General features: G+C 45.7%; 1 protein-coding gene across 2 annotated transcripts in view; it reads left to right on the top strand.

Annotated features, from left to right (window-relative positions):
* KIRREL3 (kirre like nephrin family adhesion molecule 3) overlaps positions 1-17,775 on the top strand; it is a 737,348-nt gene that overhangs the window by 674,313 nt on the left and 45,260 nt on the right. Inside the window, exons 12-14 of one of the 2 annotated variants that reach the window (XM_080983902.1) lie at positions 10,108-10,208; positions 11,874-12,072; positions 15,460-15,495. In XM_080983902.1, the coding sequence (XP_080840028.1) occupies positions 10,108-10,208; positions 11,874-12,072; positions 15,460-15,495 (336 nt within the window). The remainder of the gene's footprint in view (positions 1-10,107; positions 10,209-11,873; positions 12,073-15,459; positions 15,496-17,775) is intronic. The other variant, XM_080983903.1, reaches the window with a different exon arrangement.

Raw genomic sequence — 17,775 nt, forward strand, 5'->3', positions numbered from 1 at the left:
TTACTTTGTTTTACTTTTCGAAGGCACCCTCTCCCTCAAGCAGCCCCATTTAATATTCATTCATTGGGTATTTGCACCATTTAATTTTAAATGCAGATAATGTAGAAGAGAGAAGCCAAGGGCAACCCAGCAGGGCCATTGAGGGGGGGGCGGGAATCAACCACTCCCTTGCCTTCTGCTCAGAGCACCTTCCCTTGCAGTCCCCTTTTCCCTCTTGGCTGCTGCAGTTTAATTACAATTCAAATAGCTTGCAGAAAGCAAAGCAATACATTTGATGAAAACAAAGAACCTTGCTATGCGCGCGCACACACACTCTCCTCCTGGAATTTCTGAGTAAAAGGAGTCAATTACTGGAGCACTGTTTAAAGCCAGCAAGACAGGAAATGATGGCCTCCCAGCTTCTCACCAGGTTTTGATTTTGCTTGCTACGTAGTGGAAAGTGACAAAGGAGGAAATGAGAGGAGGGACTTGTGAGGAATGGTACACTTCTGCTTCATGGGCAGTATCCATCAATGTGAAGAGCTGTGCTTGTGCAATGGAACTCCACCCTTCTGTCTCTCAGCCAGCCCTAGACCTGACTTTTGCATAGCTGGAATGTAGCCCACTAAGAATATGAAGCGTCCCATCCATTGCTATAACCACTACTGTTGGTTTGAGTGGGAAACCCTTGGGTTGTGTCCTACTAAGTTTTACGCCGAGAAGACCCACTGAAATTAATGGAACTAAGATAGTAATGTCCATTAATTTCAATAGATCTCCTCTGAGCAGGGCTAGCACTGGGTACATCCCCCTGGTATTAGGCTAGCTGCAGACTATCAGTGTTTTGTGAGAAGAATTGAAGCAGCTACCAGAAATTAAAAGTGGATTGCAGCACTCTGTTACCCTAGTTCAGCAAATTCCAGTTATTTTTTCCCTACACTATTTTGTTAGGAAACTGAAGGGGAAATGCACTGAAAAGGACGGGGGCAAATGAGCGAATATATTTTGGAAAGGCATATAACCCGCTGTGCAAGCAAAACTAGATGAATACCCATCATCCTGTATCCTCCCCACAAACAACCTAGAATGACTGTTCAACGAAGAGTGAATGTAGTCTAACTTCCACATACCGGTATATTTTATGCAAGCAAACCATGACTCTATCAACAGGACATCTGAAGAATGCCCAAGATAATTCCTGGGTTTTGTTTGTTTGTTTGTTTTCCCCTTCTGCATTTAATCTGCAGCTATTGTCCCCATCAGTTCGGATCACCCATCTGGCTGTTTGTGGGAGAATCCTCTCCCTGGATGGAAATAAAATACATCTTGGCATATGAGAAGAAAATGATTCTCTTCTGCTTTCCACCTGCCCTGATAAGGGGAGGAGGGGACAGACAGAGAGAGAGAAGCCTAGATTCCTGTCAATTGTGCAGAGGCGATGTTATCAGGCACCGGGCCCTCACCAATGTAATAATAAGGATAAATGACCGATTGCCTGGAACGGAAGATACAGCACAAACCAATTTGCTGCAGCTAATCTTGTCAAGCAGTCCCTCTATCCAGAATCCTTCTTTCCCTGTTTTTAATCCCAAGAACCAGACAATGGTGTTAACAAAAGGAACTGTGATTGTACCACCAAGCAAACCAGATTAGTGCCTGGGGCTGGGGGCTGCTTTGGTAGCACAGGAGGAAGACTCCAACAGGCAGAAATGATGTTCACTTATAGTGTAGGATTTAGCAGGGAGGAGGGCAGGGACAAAACTGCAGTTAGTTAGCTCTGCCTATCACGGGCTCCGACTCTGGCTGCATCTACTGTTGGTATCCCTCCCTTCCGCTCCTACCAGTTCCAATAGCCACCTGCCACTAATGTTCATTTCTCTGCCCTAAGCTTTATTTTAAGCTACCTCTAAGTCCAGCAGCCTGGATATTTCCATCAAGCTTGAGAATTATAGAACTGTAGAGTTGGAAGTGTCCCTGAGAACCGCCTATCCTGGTACGCCCCACGGAGGACCTTAAGGTGCATAAATAACAACACCCTAGAGGTCCCGGGCCCTAAGGAAGTCAGATTAGCCTCAACCAGAGCCAGGGCCTTTTCAACACTGGCTCCAGCCTGGTGGAACGCTCTGTCTCATGAGACCAGGGCCCTGCAGGATCTGATTTCTTTCCACAGGGCCTGTAAGACAGAGTTGTTCTGCCTGGCCTTTGGCTTGGAATCAACTTGATCCCCTCCCCCTCTTTCTTTTTTCCTTTCTCCTTCTGTGATGGAACTCCTATTTGGGGACTTCCCTGGCTTTTTTCTGGCCCATGTATGACCAGTCTGGATAGTTGGCCTTGGTGAAGACTTGACGTTTTTATCCCCCAAAAAGTTTTTGATTTGAGTTTCCACTGAAAGGAGGCTGCTTTTTAATGTTTTAATGTTGCATTTTAATCTTGTTTTTTAAGTTTTATTTTGATCAATTGTTTTATATCGGATGTTAGCCGCCCTGAGCCTGGTCTTGGCTGGGGAGGGCAGGGTATAAATTATTATTATTATTATTATTATTATTATTATTATTATTATTATCAATACAATGAAGAAATATGCAGCTGTCCCATACGGGGATTGAACCTGCAACCTTGGCGTTATCAGCACTCCAGCTGAGCTATCCATGCTTCAGTCTCAGGTTTTTGGAGATTCTCTTTCTGCTGCAGTCGCATTACTCAGCCCATGTCCCCAGATGCATGATAGTCTCCTTGTGTTACCAAAGTTGGCAATGGGGAAGTAGTTAATTTGTAAACCTTGCTTCACAACCCCTTGCTGGCGCTACTCCTTTTATCTCAAGCATTGAGATCCCGGGATCCCCATTCTCCTAACAAATCTCAGCATGCTTAACAAACTACAGTTCCCAGGATTCTTTGAAGGAAGCCATGGCTGTTCAAGTGCTATCATAGTGCTTTAAATAGATTGTGCCAATGTGACATATTTTTTTTCTGTATGACAACAACTAAAGAAAAGGAATGTCCTTCCTCAAGATGCTAGCAGTTGTTTCATAGGAAAACATGTTTTTCAGTCAGGTGCCCATTCTCCCTGGAACTTTCTAGCCTCCCTTTGATTCCAGAAAAAGTCCCTGAAACCAGAAACCTGCCTTTCATTTTGTTTGAGCCTCTGGGGCTGCACAAATAAATTGGCACCGAAGCTGTCATGGAAGACTTAAAAGACACACAATAGCTAGACAATAACTTTTCCTCTCTCTGCCTCTTAAACAAGACCGAGCAGGGAACTTTTGTTCCCACCCAAATCGTACTAAGAACAGTGCCACCTTGTGGCTGAGCTGTATTATGACACTATCCACACAGCAGCTCAAAAAACAGTTGCAGCCTTTACGGCCACCATTTATATCCATAGCAACACTGCCCAAATACTCAGCACAGAATTGGCAAGTGAGGGGAGTGGCATCCTTTGCTAACCAACACTGCCTACTGAGGAATCAGACTCCAGTCCTGAATTGCAAAATGTCTATTACCTCACTGGGCTGTTCATTTTCTCAGAAATCATTCTTATGTCATATTCTGTTATCATGGTGATAAGCCTCACAGATGCTGAACTCCTGGGGCGATATAATCATCCCAAATCCATTTGTTTTGGTGCTATTTAAAATCTACTTTGTTAGCAGGGTGTGGGTGGAATTGAATCCCTTCCTTTTGATTATGAAAATGCTCACCACATCACTGAAATTGCTGTGGCTTGGCATGGAGAGTGCTGCTCTTTCACTCTTATCGAGCCCCTGACAGCACATCCCAAAGATGGTCTGATTCTTTAGTACTGGTGAATTGCATGAGGTTTTATCACTGCATAAAAATACAGACATCAGAAACAAGGATGCAGTCCAGGATGGAATCAGTGAAGGCCAAAGGGGGCATTTCCCCACCAACCTCACCAGTCTACCTTCTTTCTGACAACAAGACCAGGCCTACCAGCTTCCTCCTCTTTAGCCTTAGCATCACCTCTTGTAGAACTCAGCAGGGAGGAGGAGAGGGACAAAGCAAGAATTAGCTGGCTCTTCTTTTCATTAGCTCTGGCGCCACCTACTGTTGGTCCTCCTGCCTTCTGCCCTTGCAGTCCCAATGAGCAACAGTCACCACTGTCAGGAATACAACTCAGGTTTGCAGCTTTGTGTAGCAAGGAAGGTTCTCACCCTGATTCTGGAAGGAAAGCAGGGATTCAGACTGAGCCATTTTCCTACTGTTGCCAGCACTCTTAGCCCTCAAGTGTGTGACATAATAAATAGAGAGTGGGAACACCTCCAACTGCATGCAGAAGGCTTTCCCCCACTTCATTTCATATACCACAGCAGCCCCCCGACATTTAAGATTAAGGGGCAGGACCTAAACATTTAAGCAGCAAGGAGAGTGTGCCACACACACTCATGCCAGCTTCCCTTTTCACTCCATTCTTGCTCTGTGACCAACGCTCCTCATTATGAATGAGGCACACAACACAAATGTTTACCTTGGTAATTCCCTGCTGCACCAGTCTTTCAAGTGTATTAGGCATGCAGGGATGTTAGGCTGTCAGCCAGGTCTGTTTCCCACTCAGTTTAGCATGAAAAAATTGTGTAGAACATTAGATTGAAGAAAGTGGGGGCGGATAGAGAGACATGATACGGTGTGCACAGCCCCCCTTGTTTCATTCCTCATACCAGCAAGCAAACTACCTTTGCCCTCCCAAATACAGCACACACACACACACAGTTTGGGTTGGTAGCACATTGTTTTCCGTTCCTTGCTCACAGCCACTCATGCAAATGCAAATCTATTTTAATGAAGGGGGCTAATAGACAGCAATTATGTCTCCAGCTATTTTGTTGTTCCCCTGAAATGATTTCCTTCCTGGATTTCCCCCTTCCTTCCTTCAGAGATAGCTCCCAGCCGATTCGCTCCTGGGATGAGAGAAGCTGAGGTTTCAGTGCACAAATGCTCCAACAATTAGTTTCTCCATCAGAGGCAACCTATACTCCCTCCACGTGCATTCACACATGCGCCAAGAGTTACTGGCGGCACATAATTGCACTCAGGCTGCCTGACTGGTGGTTTTTTTCTCATCTCATTTGTTCCGCAGAGTTCCTTCAGGTGAATTACTGCCAGCTATGTTTCCTCGGACCCCTCAGCATGCTGCTTTTCATTCATTTAATTTGCTTGCAGCCCGCCTTTCCTCCAATGAGCTCTCAGCAGTGTACATGGTTCTCCAACACCTATTTATCCTCACCACAACCCTGTGAGGTAGGCTAAGCTGGCAGATAGTGACTGGCTTCATGAGAGCTTCAGGGCCAGGTGGAGATTTGAACCTGGGGCACACACACACCCCAGTCCTAGTCCAGCACTCTAACCTCTGCCCCACACTGGCTGTCCGCAGAGGAACAGAGCGGAAGGGTTTGTATGGCAGAAGCACTGGTGGGAGAGGAGAATGTGTGCATGCAAAGATTGCACTGGAGTAGGAACACACTTGTTTCATTTGTCCTATCCCTTTAAGCCAAGGATGCAGCCCTTGCAGCCCTCCAGGTGATGCTGAACTAAGCCTGTGCAGCCAATGGTCAGGGGCAATAGAAGGGATGCAGTACAACAAAATCTGGAGATCCACAGCTTCCCCACTGCTTCTATAAGCCACATATTTTCAACTACCAAAATTGAAGGCACCCGGTTCTCCTTACTCTGTTTGCTCTTTGCTCCCCTTAACAGGGAGGGGCCTGCATCTCAGTGGCAAGAGTTTGTACACAGGAAGATCCCAGGTTCCACAGCTGACATCTCCAGAAATGGTCATTAGGACTCCCATCTGAAACCCTGGAGAGCCTTTTCACCTAGATTAAATATGGAGATGCTCAGGGGGGGTCATATGCAGCTCTCCAAACCTCCCAACATCCCACAGGCTGCACCCCTCGCCTGCCCTGCTCCAAGCCCTCCTTAAATCATTCTGCTGGCTAGAATGTGTCCTTGAACTCTGAGAAGACCTCTTGCTTGCCTAGGTGGAGGACACAGGAGGGAGTGGGAGTGTGTGCAGAACCTAGCCTACTGTATAAAGGTGAAATTCACATTTGTTGCTCCACCCACTTTTGCCTCTGGCCCCGCCCACCACCAGCACATGGTCCCCAGGAATTTGCCCAGAAGGGAAGGTGGCTCTCAGGTTGAAAATGGTCTTCCCCCCAAAATCTGGATAATGCTGTCTCAAGGGGCCAAGGGTCTGATTCGCATCCTTCTTTGATTCCTAATCCCTTTTCTGTTCTCAGACACTCTCTAGAACATTTTTTTTTTTTACATATCAGCCGGATGAAAATCCTGCAACTTTCTCCTTTTTAACCTAGTGGTAGGGGCATGACAAAACATGGGCAAAACTTGTGCTGTTGCCACCCCCATCCCCACAGAAATCTCTCTCCGTGGTCATTTTTATACCAAAAAAAGGGGACATAGAATCAGCATTGTAGAGTTAGAAGGAAACCCAAGGGTCATCTAGTCTAACCTCCTGCAGTGCTAAAGATGTTGAGGTTTGTGAGAAACTGCAGCTTTGAAGTGGACAATTAGTGAGTTGGCAAGATGCCAAGTAAAGCTAGGGTACATGAGAAAGTCTGCTTGGAGATAGGGAAGCCTAGCAACAGGTGGCGATTGGCTAAAAGTTTTCCCTTATAAGCAGCATGACACAGTAGTTTGGAGTTGGAGTGTAGAGTTTGAATCGAGTCTGTGTATATAGTAACTTGTACAAAAGCTGTGCTATACTCTGCATATAATAAAAGCAAATACAAATCAAGTTACTGTTCAGCAACTTATGTTCCTGAGTCGTCATCCTGGACTACACAGACTAAGCAGCCGGTAGCAGAGAGTTTTGGCTGAGATCCATCAACAAAAGAATCCCGAACAAATAGCCAGGCAGCTTCTGTTTAAAAGCCTTCAGTAGAACCCACCAGCTTTCCACTGTCAAACAGCTCTTGCTACCAGAAAATTCTAATGTTTAGTCAGAATCTTGTTTCCTGTAATTTGAATATAGTGGTTTGCGTCCTTCCTTCCGGAACAGCAGAAAACAAGCATTCCCCCTTTGTAGGGGGTTGGACTAGATGAGCCTTGGGATCCCTCCCAACTCTGCAATTCTAAGCTTGTGACAGACTTTCAGATATTTGAAGGTGGCTATCGTATGACCTCTCAGGGATTGTTCATGCTTCCGCTTGTGGCATGCCTACAAAGCACGAGTCCAGGTGGTCAAAATAACTTGAATTGCTGTTTGCCCCAACTGAGCACTAAAGAGCAGTTTTCCCCAGTGGAAAGCAGTGGCACAAGAGGAAGTGGGGATAATCCCTCAGTCTTCTCTTCTCCAGGCTAAACTCCCTCCACTGTTCTCATAAGGCTTGGTTGCCAGACCCTTGATCAGGCATAGGCAAACTCGGCCCTCTAAATGTTTTCGGACTACAACGCCCATGATCCATAGCTAACAAGACCAATCGTCAGGGATGATGGGAATTGTAGTCCCAAAACATATGGAGGGCCGAGTTTGCCTATGCCTGCTCTTGATCATCTTGGTCACCCTCTTCCTCACACATTCCAGCTTGTCAGTATCCTTAAACTGGACAGAGTGCTCCAGGGCAGGGGAGTCTGATCAAGGCAGAATAGTGTAGTCCTTTTCCTTCCCTGGACATGCTTTTATAAAGGGGTTGGTGAGGTGGTCTTAGTTCTTTCCCTGTTTCCCACTTTTGGATGACTCCCCTCCCCCCCCCACCCCTTCCTTCTCCTCTTGCAACAACAGCTTCCCAGTCTCCAAGGTAACGTCCCTTGCAGTTTGGGATGAGAGATAAATTTGATTCAGTTCACATTTAAGGCCTAACTAATCAAATTCCCACTTTCCAAAACAATAGAACTGAATCCCCAGGCGGCCTTCAAAATTTGCACTGGTCCGAATTTTGCGGTGCAGTTCACTGCAACCAAACAAAATTCATAGATCTGGGAAAGTTAGCAGGGGAAAGTGAGCATGCCAAGGGAAGATACCAGTGAAACTGACATACAAAATTGCATCGTATTAGGAGAAATTGCTAGCAAATAATGGATTGTATACAAAAATGTACTTATAAGAAGAAATTTGCACTAAAATGTTGAAGAATTTTATGGGGATTAAAAAATAATAACAATCACAAATTGCTCACAAATGTGAAGAACCAAATTTACTATTAGAAGAAGGAGAAACTGGGAGAACCAAAAGGGACAGATTCATTCATCCCTTCTTGCAACATGCCCAGGCAGGCTAACCCTTTTCCAGTGAGTGGGCTGGATTGGCAGTATACAGTGGTACCTTGGGTTACATACGCTTCAGGTTACAAACTCCGCTAACCCAGAAATAGTACCTTGGGTTAAGAACTTTGCTTCAGGATGAGAACAGAAATTGTGCTTCGGCGGCGCGGCAGCAGCGGGAGGCCCCATTAGCTAAAGTGGCGCTTCAGGTTAAGAACAGTTTCAGGTTAAGAACGGACCTCCGGAATGAATTAAGTACTTAACCCGAGGTACCACTGTACTGGAAAACCACATCAACTGCAAATGCAACATGCCAGGTGGGTGGGTGTGATATTTGAAACTTCAGGAAATTTACATCAGAAAACTTGTGTGGAAGTTGCATTCCTGGGGCTGAAAATCTTTTTTTTTTTTTTTCCCTGCCCTGGGAGCAGAAAACATGCAACTGATTGCTAAACTAAAATTCTGTGGTTGGATGTTAAGAATGGAGGAAGGAGAAATATCCTGAGGAGTAGTGTTGATCCTTTAATGAGATTAATTAGTCATAGAAATATTAACACAGCCACATGGCATTTATCAGAGATAAATCTGCAAAGAAGCCGAATAGCACACACAAAAATCAAAAGACGCTGGATCAGAACTGGGTTGGGGAAGCGGTAATCTTTTGCAGTCTTTTTAGCCTGAGCTGTAGCTTGGGTGGAAGGACCCACTTGCATTGTGCAGGAGCACCCTCTTCTGGCTCCCAGCAAATCACCTGCCAATTTGAGCCTTAGTTACGCTTTGAAGGAAGAAGGGGAAGATTCTTAGGCTGCGTACACACCATACATTTAAAGCACATGACTTCTCCCAATAATTGTTGGAACTCTCATTTGTTAAGTGTGCTGGGAATTGTAGCTCTGTGAGCGGTAAACTACAATTCCCATGGTTTTTGGGGTTTTTTTTTAAGAGAAGCCTTATGCTTTAAATGTATCGTGAGTATGCAGCCTTATAGACCCCTTCCTGGGATCTTGTGCAGCCCGAGGCAAACAAAATCCAAAAGGCACTTGTCCAAGGGAAATAATAAGAACGAGAAGAAGAATCAATTTGTTGTCCCGGGTGGCGCTGTGGGTTAAACCACAGAGCCTAGGACTTGCCGATCAGAAGGTCGGCGGTTCAAATCCCCGTGGCGGGGTGAGCTCCCATTGCTCGGTCCCTGCTCCTGCCAACCTAGCAGTTCGAAAGCACATCAAAAGTGCAAGTAGATAAATAGGTACCGCTCCGGCGGGAAGGTAAACGGTGTTTCCATGTGCTGCTCTGGTTTGCCAGAAGTGGCTTAGTCATGCTGGCCACATGACCCGGAAGCTGTCTGCGGACAAACGCTGGCTCCCTCGGCCTATAGAGTGAGATGAGCGCACAACCCCAGAGTCGGTCACGACTGGACCTAATGGTCAGGGGTACCTTTACCTAGTAGAATCCAAATTTATTTGCAAGAGACAGCCAGCTCAGTTTAGCTCAGCAAGGGCCAGCCCTGCAATCTCACCCTCTATAGCTCTCTCTACCCACTATAGCCTATAGCTCTCATCAGGAAGGAGTTCTGTGCTGCTCTCAGTTGCATGGTCTATGCCTCCGTGGTAGAGCATCTGCTTCGCAAGCAGGATGTCCCATGTTCAATCTCTGACATCTCCAGGTAGAACTGGGAGAGTCCCCTGCTACAAAACCCTGGAGAGCTGCTGCCAGTCAGTGTAGGCAAGACTAAGAAAGATGGAACAATGGTCTGACTCAGAAGAAGGCAGCTTCCCATGTTCCTGTCTGTATGGGATTGTGAGCTCTATCCTGTGTATGCGAGGGGCAGGTGGACAAATGCAACACTATGTCACTCCCCGTTTTCCTCTGCTTCTGCCCTTTCCACAGGACCACCTATAATCTCCAGCACCCAGACGCAGCACGCTCTTCACGGGGAGAAAGGACAGATCAAATGCTTCATCCGCAGCACGCCCCCACCAGACCGAATTGTAAGTAGGCACCTCCCTGAGCGTCGTAAATAGCAGCCAGAGCCCAAGGGAAATGAATCATTCATTTATATTCCGCCCTTCAAAAGAAATTGTTTAGGACAGCTTATGTTGCATTATATTAAAACAGCACAATCAAAGCACAAATCAAAGGGCATGTGCTGGACAGCAACTCCCATCAGCCTCGGCCAGCAAAGCCAATGGTCAGGAATGGTGGGAGATGGTGTTCAACAGCCCCTAGAGGGTGCCATGTTGCAGAAGGTCGCTCTTCAGCCAGGAAGGTTCCAACACTGGACTTCCTGCATTTGTGAGCTCCATCCAGCAGAAAATTATAAGGTAAGGGATAATGTGGAAGGCATCTTCCACTTCTTGGAGGATTGTTTGGCACCTTGGGGAATTGAAACCCAAACCGTCTATGTTGCTTTTTTTTTGGTTTTTGCTTGTACAACTTCATGAGGATAAATGGTGCTCTAGAACAAGGGTAGCCAAGGTCTCGTGGAACTGCAGGTTCCATCTTCCTTGACCATTGGCCATGCTGGGTGAGGCTGATGGGAACTGTAGTTCAACAACATCCGAAGGCACAGGAGGCCACCTTCTTGCAGACGCTACACAGGTCTGGGTCTGGGCAGCGCCTGCCTGCGTGACCACCTGAGCGCTCTATGTATGCTGCCTTGGGTTCCATGGTGGAAGTCAGAGTATAAATGTACGAAAACAAGTAAACAAATAAATAAAACAGCAGATAAAACCAGCATAAAAAGCAATGCATATTTACAAGCATGTGCTTCCCTTTTTTTTGCTGCAGTAAGGATTTCTTCTGATTTGCCTATTTTTTAAAAAGGGAGGGGAGATAACTTAGGTTAATTTCTAATAATTTATTTCTAATAACTGTCTGTGTTACTAATTATGTTTTTGTTAAATTCTCATATTACTCATTTGTGTTTTTAATGATTTTCTAATACTCTTCAGGCTACCAGTATTCTGTGTTCTCACTCTCAGCTTTATATGTTACCATGTACTGCTATATCTTGGGGAGGGAGGAATTGTTTTTTTTAATTTTTGTTATTTTCCAATGGTTACTATCCAAGGTGGCTATATTCTTCACGGCTGGAGGCAGTATGCCTTCAAATACCAGTTGGTGGGAATCACAAGTGAGGCAAGTTCTGCTGAACTCAGGATCTGCTCGCAGCCTTCTCATGGGCAACTGGATGGCCATTGCAAGAGCAGAGTGCCAGACTGAATAAGCCTTTGGCCTGATCCAGCAGATAATAAATAAATAAAATCACTGCAGATTCAGGGCTATTTTTTTCCCCAGCCTTGGAATGTGTGTGTGTTTGTGTGTACAAGAAAAATAACCTGGTAGGCAGTAGACAGGTCTATAGCTGAGGAGCCACCACTGAGAAGGCTCCTTCCCCAGATCACCACTTAGCACACCTCCCTCAGTGGGGCAACCAGGACAGAGTCTTCATCTCTCACCTTTGCGTATGAACATACTGATTCGGATAAGTAAAAACTGCTCACAGAGCATGCCAGAACCCACCCCTAAATCACTTTTGCATATCTGATTTCTATGTTCCTATTAGTTAGTAAAAGGCAAAAACTTGATAAATAATTTCTAGCATGAGAGAACATTACCGAGGGTGGCTAATCCCCGCTTGCTTTGATGCGCAGGCCTGGTCCTGGAAGGAGAACGTCCTGGAGTCAGGTACCTCAGGGCGTTATACGGTAGAGACCGTCAGCACGGATGAAGGCGTAATCTCCACATTAACCATCAGCAACATCGTGCGGGCTGACTTCCAGACCATTTACAACTGCACTGCCTGGAACAGTTTTGGTTCAGACACCGAGATCATACGCCTGAAAGAACAAGGTGGGAACTGCTATCACGGCATTCATGTTTGGAAGGGAAAGAGCCGCTTGCTGAAATGGAGAGAAGGGGTTGGAAGGTGTGTAAATGTCAAATAGGATGTAAGACCAGTGTGGCTTGGACTTATAGCTGGGTAAGGACAAGGAACCACATGATGTGGTCCTCTCTTGCGATCTTGACCTTCAGACATTACAGGAGTGGCACAGGAAGCAGGTATGAAAGCAACTCCAGTGCAGCTGAGATCTATCAGGCAGAGGCCTTAGAAAGAGACAGCAAAGAATGGTAAGGAGGGTATGAGTGCTCTCGTCAAGCAGTGAGGCACTTTGTTGAAGAGCAGCAACATGAGAAACCTTCTGTGATCCTCGCACCATTTGAAAATGTTGCACAACTCTAAGTGGTGTTAACCTCAATCCAAGTTTATTTCTGCTGCTTCCTTTCTGAAGCAAAGGTACCAGTCTTAGAAACTTAACCAGGATTAGCTTAATTTCGAATTCCCTGCTGCATTGGCTTGTCCCTAAACCCTGCAGTTTGTAGTTAGCACCTCCACAACACTGAAATAATCACTTCCTGAGTATGTGCACTGGGGTTTTTTCCCAGACAAGCCACCCTTTCTTTGATTGAAAAGAAATTACCTGGGCTTTGAAGCTGCTAACTTGTGGTCTGCAGTGGGTACACCTTCAATTGAGGATAGTCAAGGGTCAATAACATGGTGCCTTCCAGATGTTGTTGGACTACAACCTCCATCACCCTTGACTATGCTATATGAGGCTTTATGGGAGTTTGGATCCAATAACATCTGGAAGGCACCATGTTGGCTCCCCATGCAATAGCTTGTTCTGACTGGCAGCAACACAAGCAATCACAACTAGGCAGAGCTCTTCCACTTCTAGTTATATATGCAGACACAAGACTGCGTTACAGATAACCTGCTGCCAGTTCTCCAAACCAAGGAACAAGTGGCAGATCTGATCACTCCCTGCCTCCCTCACTTGGCTTGGTAGAGCATTTCCTCAAACTGTACCTGCCAAACTGTGGTTTGTGCAATCCCATTCAAACAAAGTTTGCACAGATCACGCAAGCCACAGTTTGCTGGTAAGGACAACATGGCAAACTAAGGTTTGAGGAAACGAGGAAGTGTTTTGGAGAAAAGAGAGGAAGGAGCACTCATTACAGTCTCTCATTCTCAACCACAATCATCTGGAGGATCAGGAATGCGATATCTGAATGAGGGAGCAGGTGAAGGAAGGAAATGCATGGCGTGCAGCAACCACTGCACTTTGTGCAATTTGTGAACAAGTTGACTATCTTCACCTCTCAGCTGCTATCATCTATTACTCCTTTTTTTTAATACTTTCTCCCAAATTCAGCAGTAACACTGGGGGAAAGGAAAGAACCATTCCCCCTTCAGCCTTGAAAGGTTATTTTGGTTGGAAGTAAACAAGCCTTTAAAGTATTTCATCCAGCCTAATGTCTCCTGTTGCAAAAAATGAAAAGAAAAAAGTAAACCCAAACCATGTTAATTCCTCTGTCCTTTGGCACATTACACAGTTACAGTCCAAGCTCAGATCTGTAACCAGTGTCTGGGAAGGGATGGCTGCAAGGTTTAATGCTGTCATGCCAGAAAAATGGAGCAGAGTGGGAGGAACTAGTTCAGCAGAAGCCAAATGAAGAGTAAAATGACTACGAAGTTCCAAGTTGCTGCCATTGCATCCCATTGTTTTGTGCTGTCATGAGCATGTCATAGCGATGGGATGTCACTCTTAGCATAGCTGCTTTAATGAGTACCCTGCTTAGCTGCTTATTAAAGCGTTAAGCTGAGTCGCCCAACAGTAAGTTTAACCACTGAAAAAGAGAGGACCTCCCTCTTAACAGGGGCAGAAATTGTTTCACATAGAAGGGCTTCAGGGCTTTGGGGTTATGATTTAGGGCTGAACGTATTTCAGCTTTGCTTTTTGGCTTGAAAATAGTTGTTTGGGACATACCTTATCCTGTCTTTTTCATGAATGTTCACTACTATTTGCAGTCACTTTCTCCCACTTTGCTGCTGCTTTCGTGGCCATTCCCTCCCTGCATTTCATCCCCCTCTCAAGTGATCCCAAGCAATCAGGGATCATGTACTGGATGTGATAACATCACGACCCTGTATAGCCAGTCAGACTTTGGTTGATGTCCCTAGGGGCAAATGAAGCCTATTTAGTGTGAGAGTAACCAACATTTCCCCAAAGCACGGTCCCTTTGACTAAAACCCTGGTTATGTTCCCCTCCTCAAGAGGGCGTAGAGGCCGGGAGAGTCCCAGAGGGAAAGCTGGACCTTCATCTGGAGGCCCTCCAGTTACATCCTTCTGCATTAAATGCTAGGGCAGACTGGTAGATTGCTCTCATCAAGCTCTGATTTATAGGCAAGGCTGCCATCCAAATTAAATTGGAACTAAATGAACTTCTTAAAATTAGCCTTGGGTTCTATCCAGGGCAGATCAACTCCCTGGTTTGTTTTCCTGCCTCCTGCCTAAGCACAGAAATGTGTCTGGGTTAGCAGATGTTTCTGTGTTGTGGAGGGAGTGGCTCCCGCCAAGCAGCTCTACACGGGGTTCTCGGCCGATCACAATGCAGAAAAGCACAATTAAAGACCGTTTGACTCAGGGTCATTGTTCCGGGTGCCTCATAAAGAAAAGGGTGACTGCCAAGTGCCCGCCAGCAGAGTAGGGCTCTCCATTGCAGAGGAGCTCTGCTGGAAAAGGGGGGAAATTAATCCTGGGATGAAAACCTGCGAGTGCCGCATCACTGACAATTAACACAATATCAACATTGATTTTTAATGACAGAACCGATAAGAGAGTAGACAAGAGACCTTATCAACTGCCTCTCTAATAGTCAATCCAATCATCCAGATAAAAGCATATGGTACAGACCAACCAGGACTGTACCTTTTGAGAATGCAAGAGGGGCAATGCATGTTTAGATATGCCCCTGTGTTTAAAAAGCATGACTGAAGGCAGAAGGCAAGTGAGTCAGGGAGAAGGCTGGGTTAAAAACACTTCCCCCTGATATGCTAACATTCCATGTGCAGGGAGTCCTTTGTTTGTTTTCAACATGGGGCTCTGAAGCGGGGCAATCCTAGGTGCCAGACTACGCTGCCAAGTCCCCACAGTGATTTCCACCAAAGGACATATATGAAACTCTCTTGGCTAGAAACTTGCCCGGCCTCCAGTGGCTACATTGCAATGGAGAACTTTAAACACCCCTGAGCAGCTGCCCTTGGAATTGGTGGGTGAGGAACTCCCATATACATCGTATGATTTAAAAAGAAGAAACTGGCAAAAGTTTTAAATAGAAATAACTGCACAGTTGGGATTTGGCAAGGCTGTAGACACTTGCTTTATTTTCAAACAGGTACGGAAATGAAATCAGGAGCTGGTATGGAAGCAGGTATGGAATCATGAGTGAAGGTGACTATATGACTGGCCCCGGAGCTATGTTCTATAACCACCACCACCCCAACCAAATAATGAAGCTGTATCCATCTAGGTTATCCCTCCCCTGAAAAGGAGGCTTGTGGGAGGTAAAACGACTCATTAGGAAGGGAGAATGATTTGAGTGAAACACCATCTTGGTTTTCAAATTCCATTGAAATGGCTTTTTGGTGCCTTCCGAGCTCAGGTCTTCCTATTTTTCTAAACGGGATCGTGATAAAATTAACACTCTTGCTGCTTTGATAGAGGGGGAAATGGCAACACATTAGGAAGAGAAAGTATCCATAGATCTAAAGCTGGAAAATGCCCATGTTTTTGCTAATCCAGCTGTGTAGCAATCTGACATATATTTGCCCATGACCCCTAAACCCTTTCATGCTGGTGCCCTAAAATTGCCGGTTGCACTCTAGAACTGGATTTCAGTCCTATGTTCAGCAACCAGTAGCAAAGTCAAATTCCTGGTATAGCCTATCCTTATCCCACAATGAATAAATTAGCAATGGTCATCTTAGAAAAAGACACTAATTGTTGTGGTCCAGGGAAAGGTTTTGGGAGCCCATCAATCTTAGAAGCAGTTTATTGCTGACTCCATTCCAAATCCATCCAGTCTCTAAGTGCCTCCCACAAGGCCTTGATTGGACACCCAAGGGAAATGAAGGTGGCCATGTTCTTTAGTCAGTTCCATTGCATGGTTTATTTGGCTAACTTAAGCTTCTCATTTCCCTGAATTTCAGTATATGCGGCAATTATCTCCATCTGGCTGACCCTACCGCACTGTACACAGCACACTCTGGACATTTGGGTTGCATCCAGCTAAGTTCTGCTCAGAGTAGACCCACTGAAATGAATGAACCTAAGTTTGTTTTGTCTATTAACTTCAGTGGGCCTACTATGAGTAGGCCTAGCATTGGTCACAAACCATTGTCTCTATCATGCACCATCTTTCTTTATGGCTCTTATTTCCATTCACATTTGTCAACCTAGGACTCAACCCTGTCACCATCAGCATCTTCTCACTTGCCTCTGGATCTCTCTGTGTGTTCCTCTGATGTTTCGGAGCTAGCAGCACGTTGCCCATGCCAACTCATCCCTGGTCAGTAGGCCTTCCTTGCTTCTTTAGAATGGACAAGGAATTGCAAAGGGTTTGTCAAAGGGTTGTATCCAACCAAGTCCTACTTAGAGTAGATCCACTGAGATAAATGAACCTTAGCTAGCTATCCCTGTACTGTTGGTCTACTCTGAGTAGAACTACCATTGGATGCAACCCAATACCTTTTCAACATGGTGAACTTTCACCCTCAGCTTTGCCTTGAATTAAATATTTGCATCCAGGTGGGTGCAGCCTTCTTTCAGGCCCCCTCCAGTGCCATTTGCACCCTACTTTATCCCTCCCCAATATAGACCAGCCCACTGATATCTGTGTATTGTTGATGAACAACTTCATTGCAGTAATCTTCTGAGACCCATGAACTGCCCCATGTCCACCTGGGAACACCCATTGTTGTGCACTCTTGTCTATCTATCTGTTCCCAAAATAAAAGATGAGGGCCACTGCTATAAATGTGTGAAAGGCAAAATCTTAATTGCTCAGGTTCTTTAAGCAAATCTCTGGCTTGTTGTTGTTGTTGCTGCCATTATTATTAAGCAGTATTGATCTAGATGCAATTTTGGTGGGGTGTTTGCTTGACAGTAAATGGCTAGAGATGCAATCCCTGGCATTTCCGCTTAAAGGATCTCAATTAATAAAGATGTGGGAAATTTCTGCCTGAGACCAGAAATCTACTGCCAGTCCGCCCACTGGGACTGGTAGGCCAGGAAGAAGAGAGGCAAACAGTAGGCAGAGGCAGAGCCAACCAACTCTCATTTTGTCCCCCTCTCCCCACTGGGTTCTGCGAGGGCAACTCTGAGACTAAGGATGAACAAATGGGTAGGCATTTCTGCCCGGGACTGATTGTAAGAAGCCAGGTGGGTGGGAGCTGGCTGAGGGCAGGCTGAGGTTAGTGGGGCAATCCCCTGTTTGCCTGAATGTACCAGCCTCCACCACAGTCACAATAAATGGAACTGGAATAGATAAACCAATGGTTTGGCTCTATAAGGCAAGGACCTTTTGTTACTGTTGTCATCTATTTGGCAGCCCTGTGGGTTAAACCACAGAGCCTAGGACTTGCCGATCAGAAGGTCGGCGGTTCGAATCCCTGCGACGGGGTGAGCTCCCATTGCTCGGTCTCTGCTGCTG

Source organism: Podarcis pityusensis, assembly GCF_964106645.2.
Source record: "Podarcis pityusensis genome assembly, chromosome: 15".
Lineage (NCBI taxonomy): Eukaryota > Metazoa > Chordata > Lepidosauria > Squamata > Lacertidae > Podarcis > Podarcis pityusensis.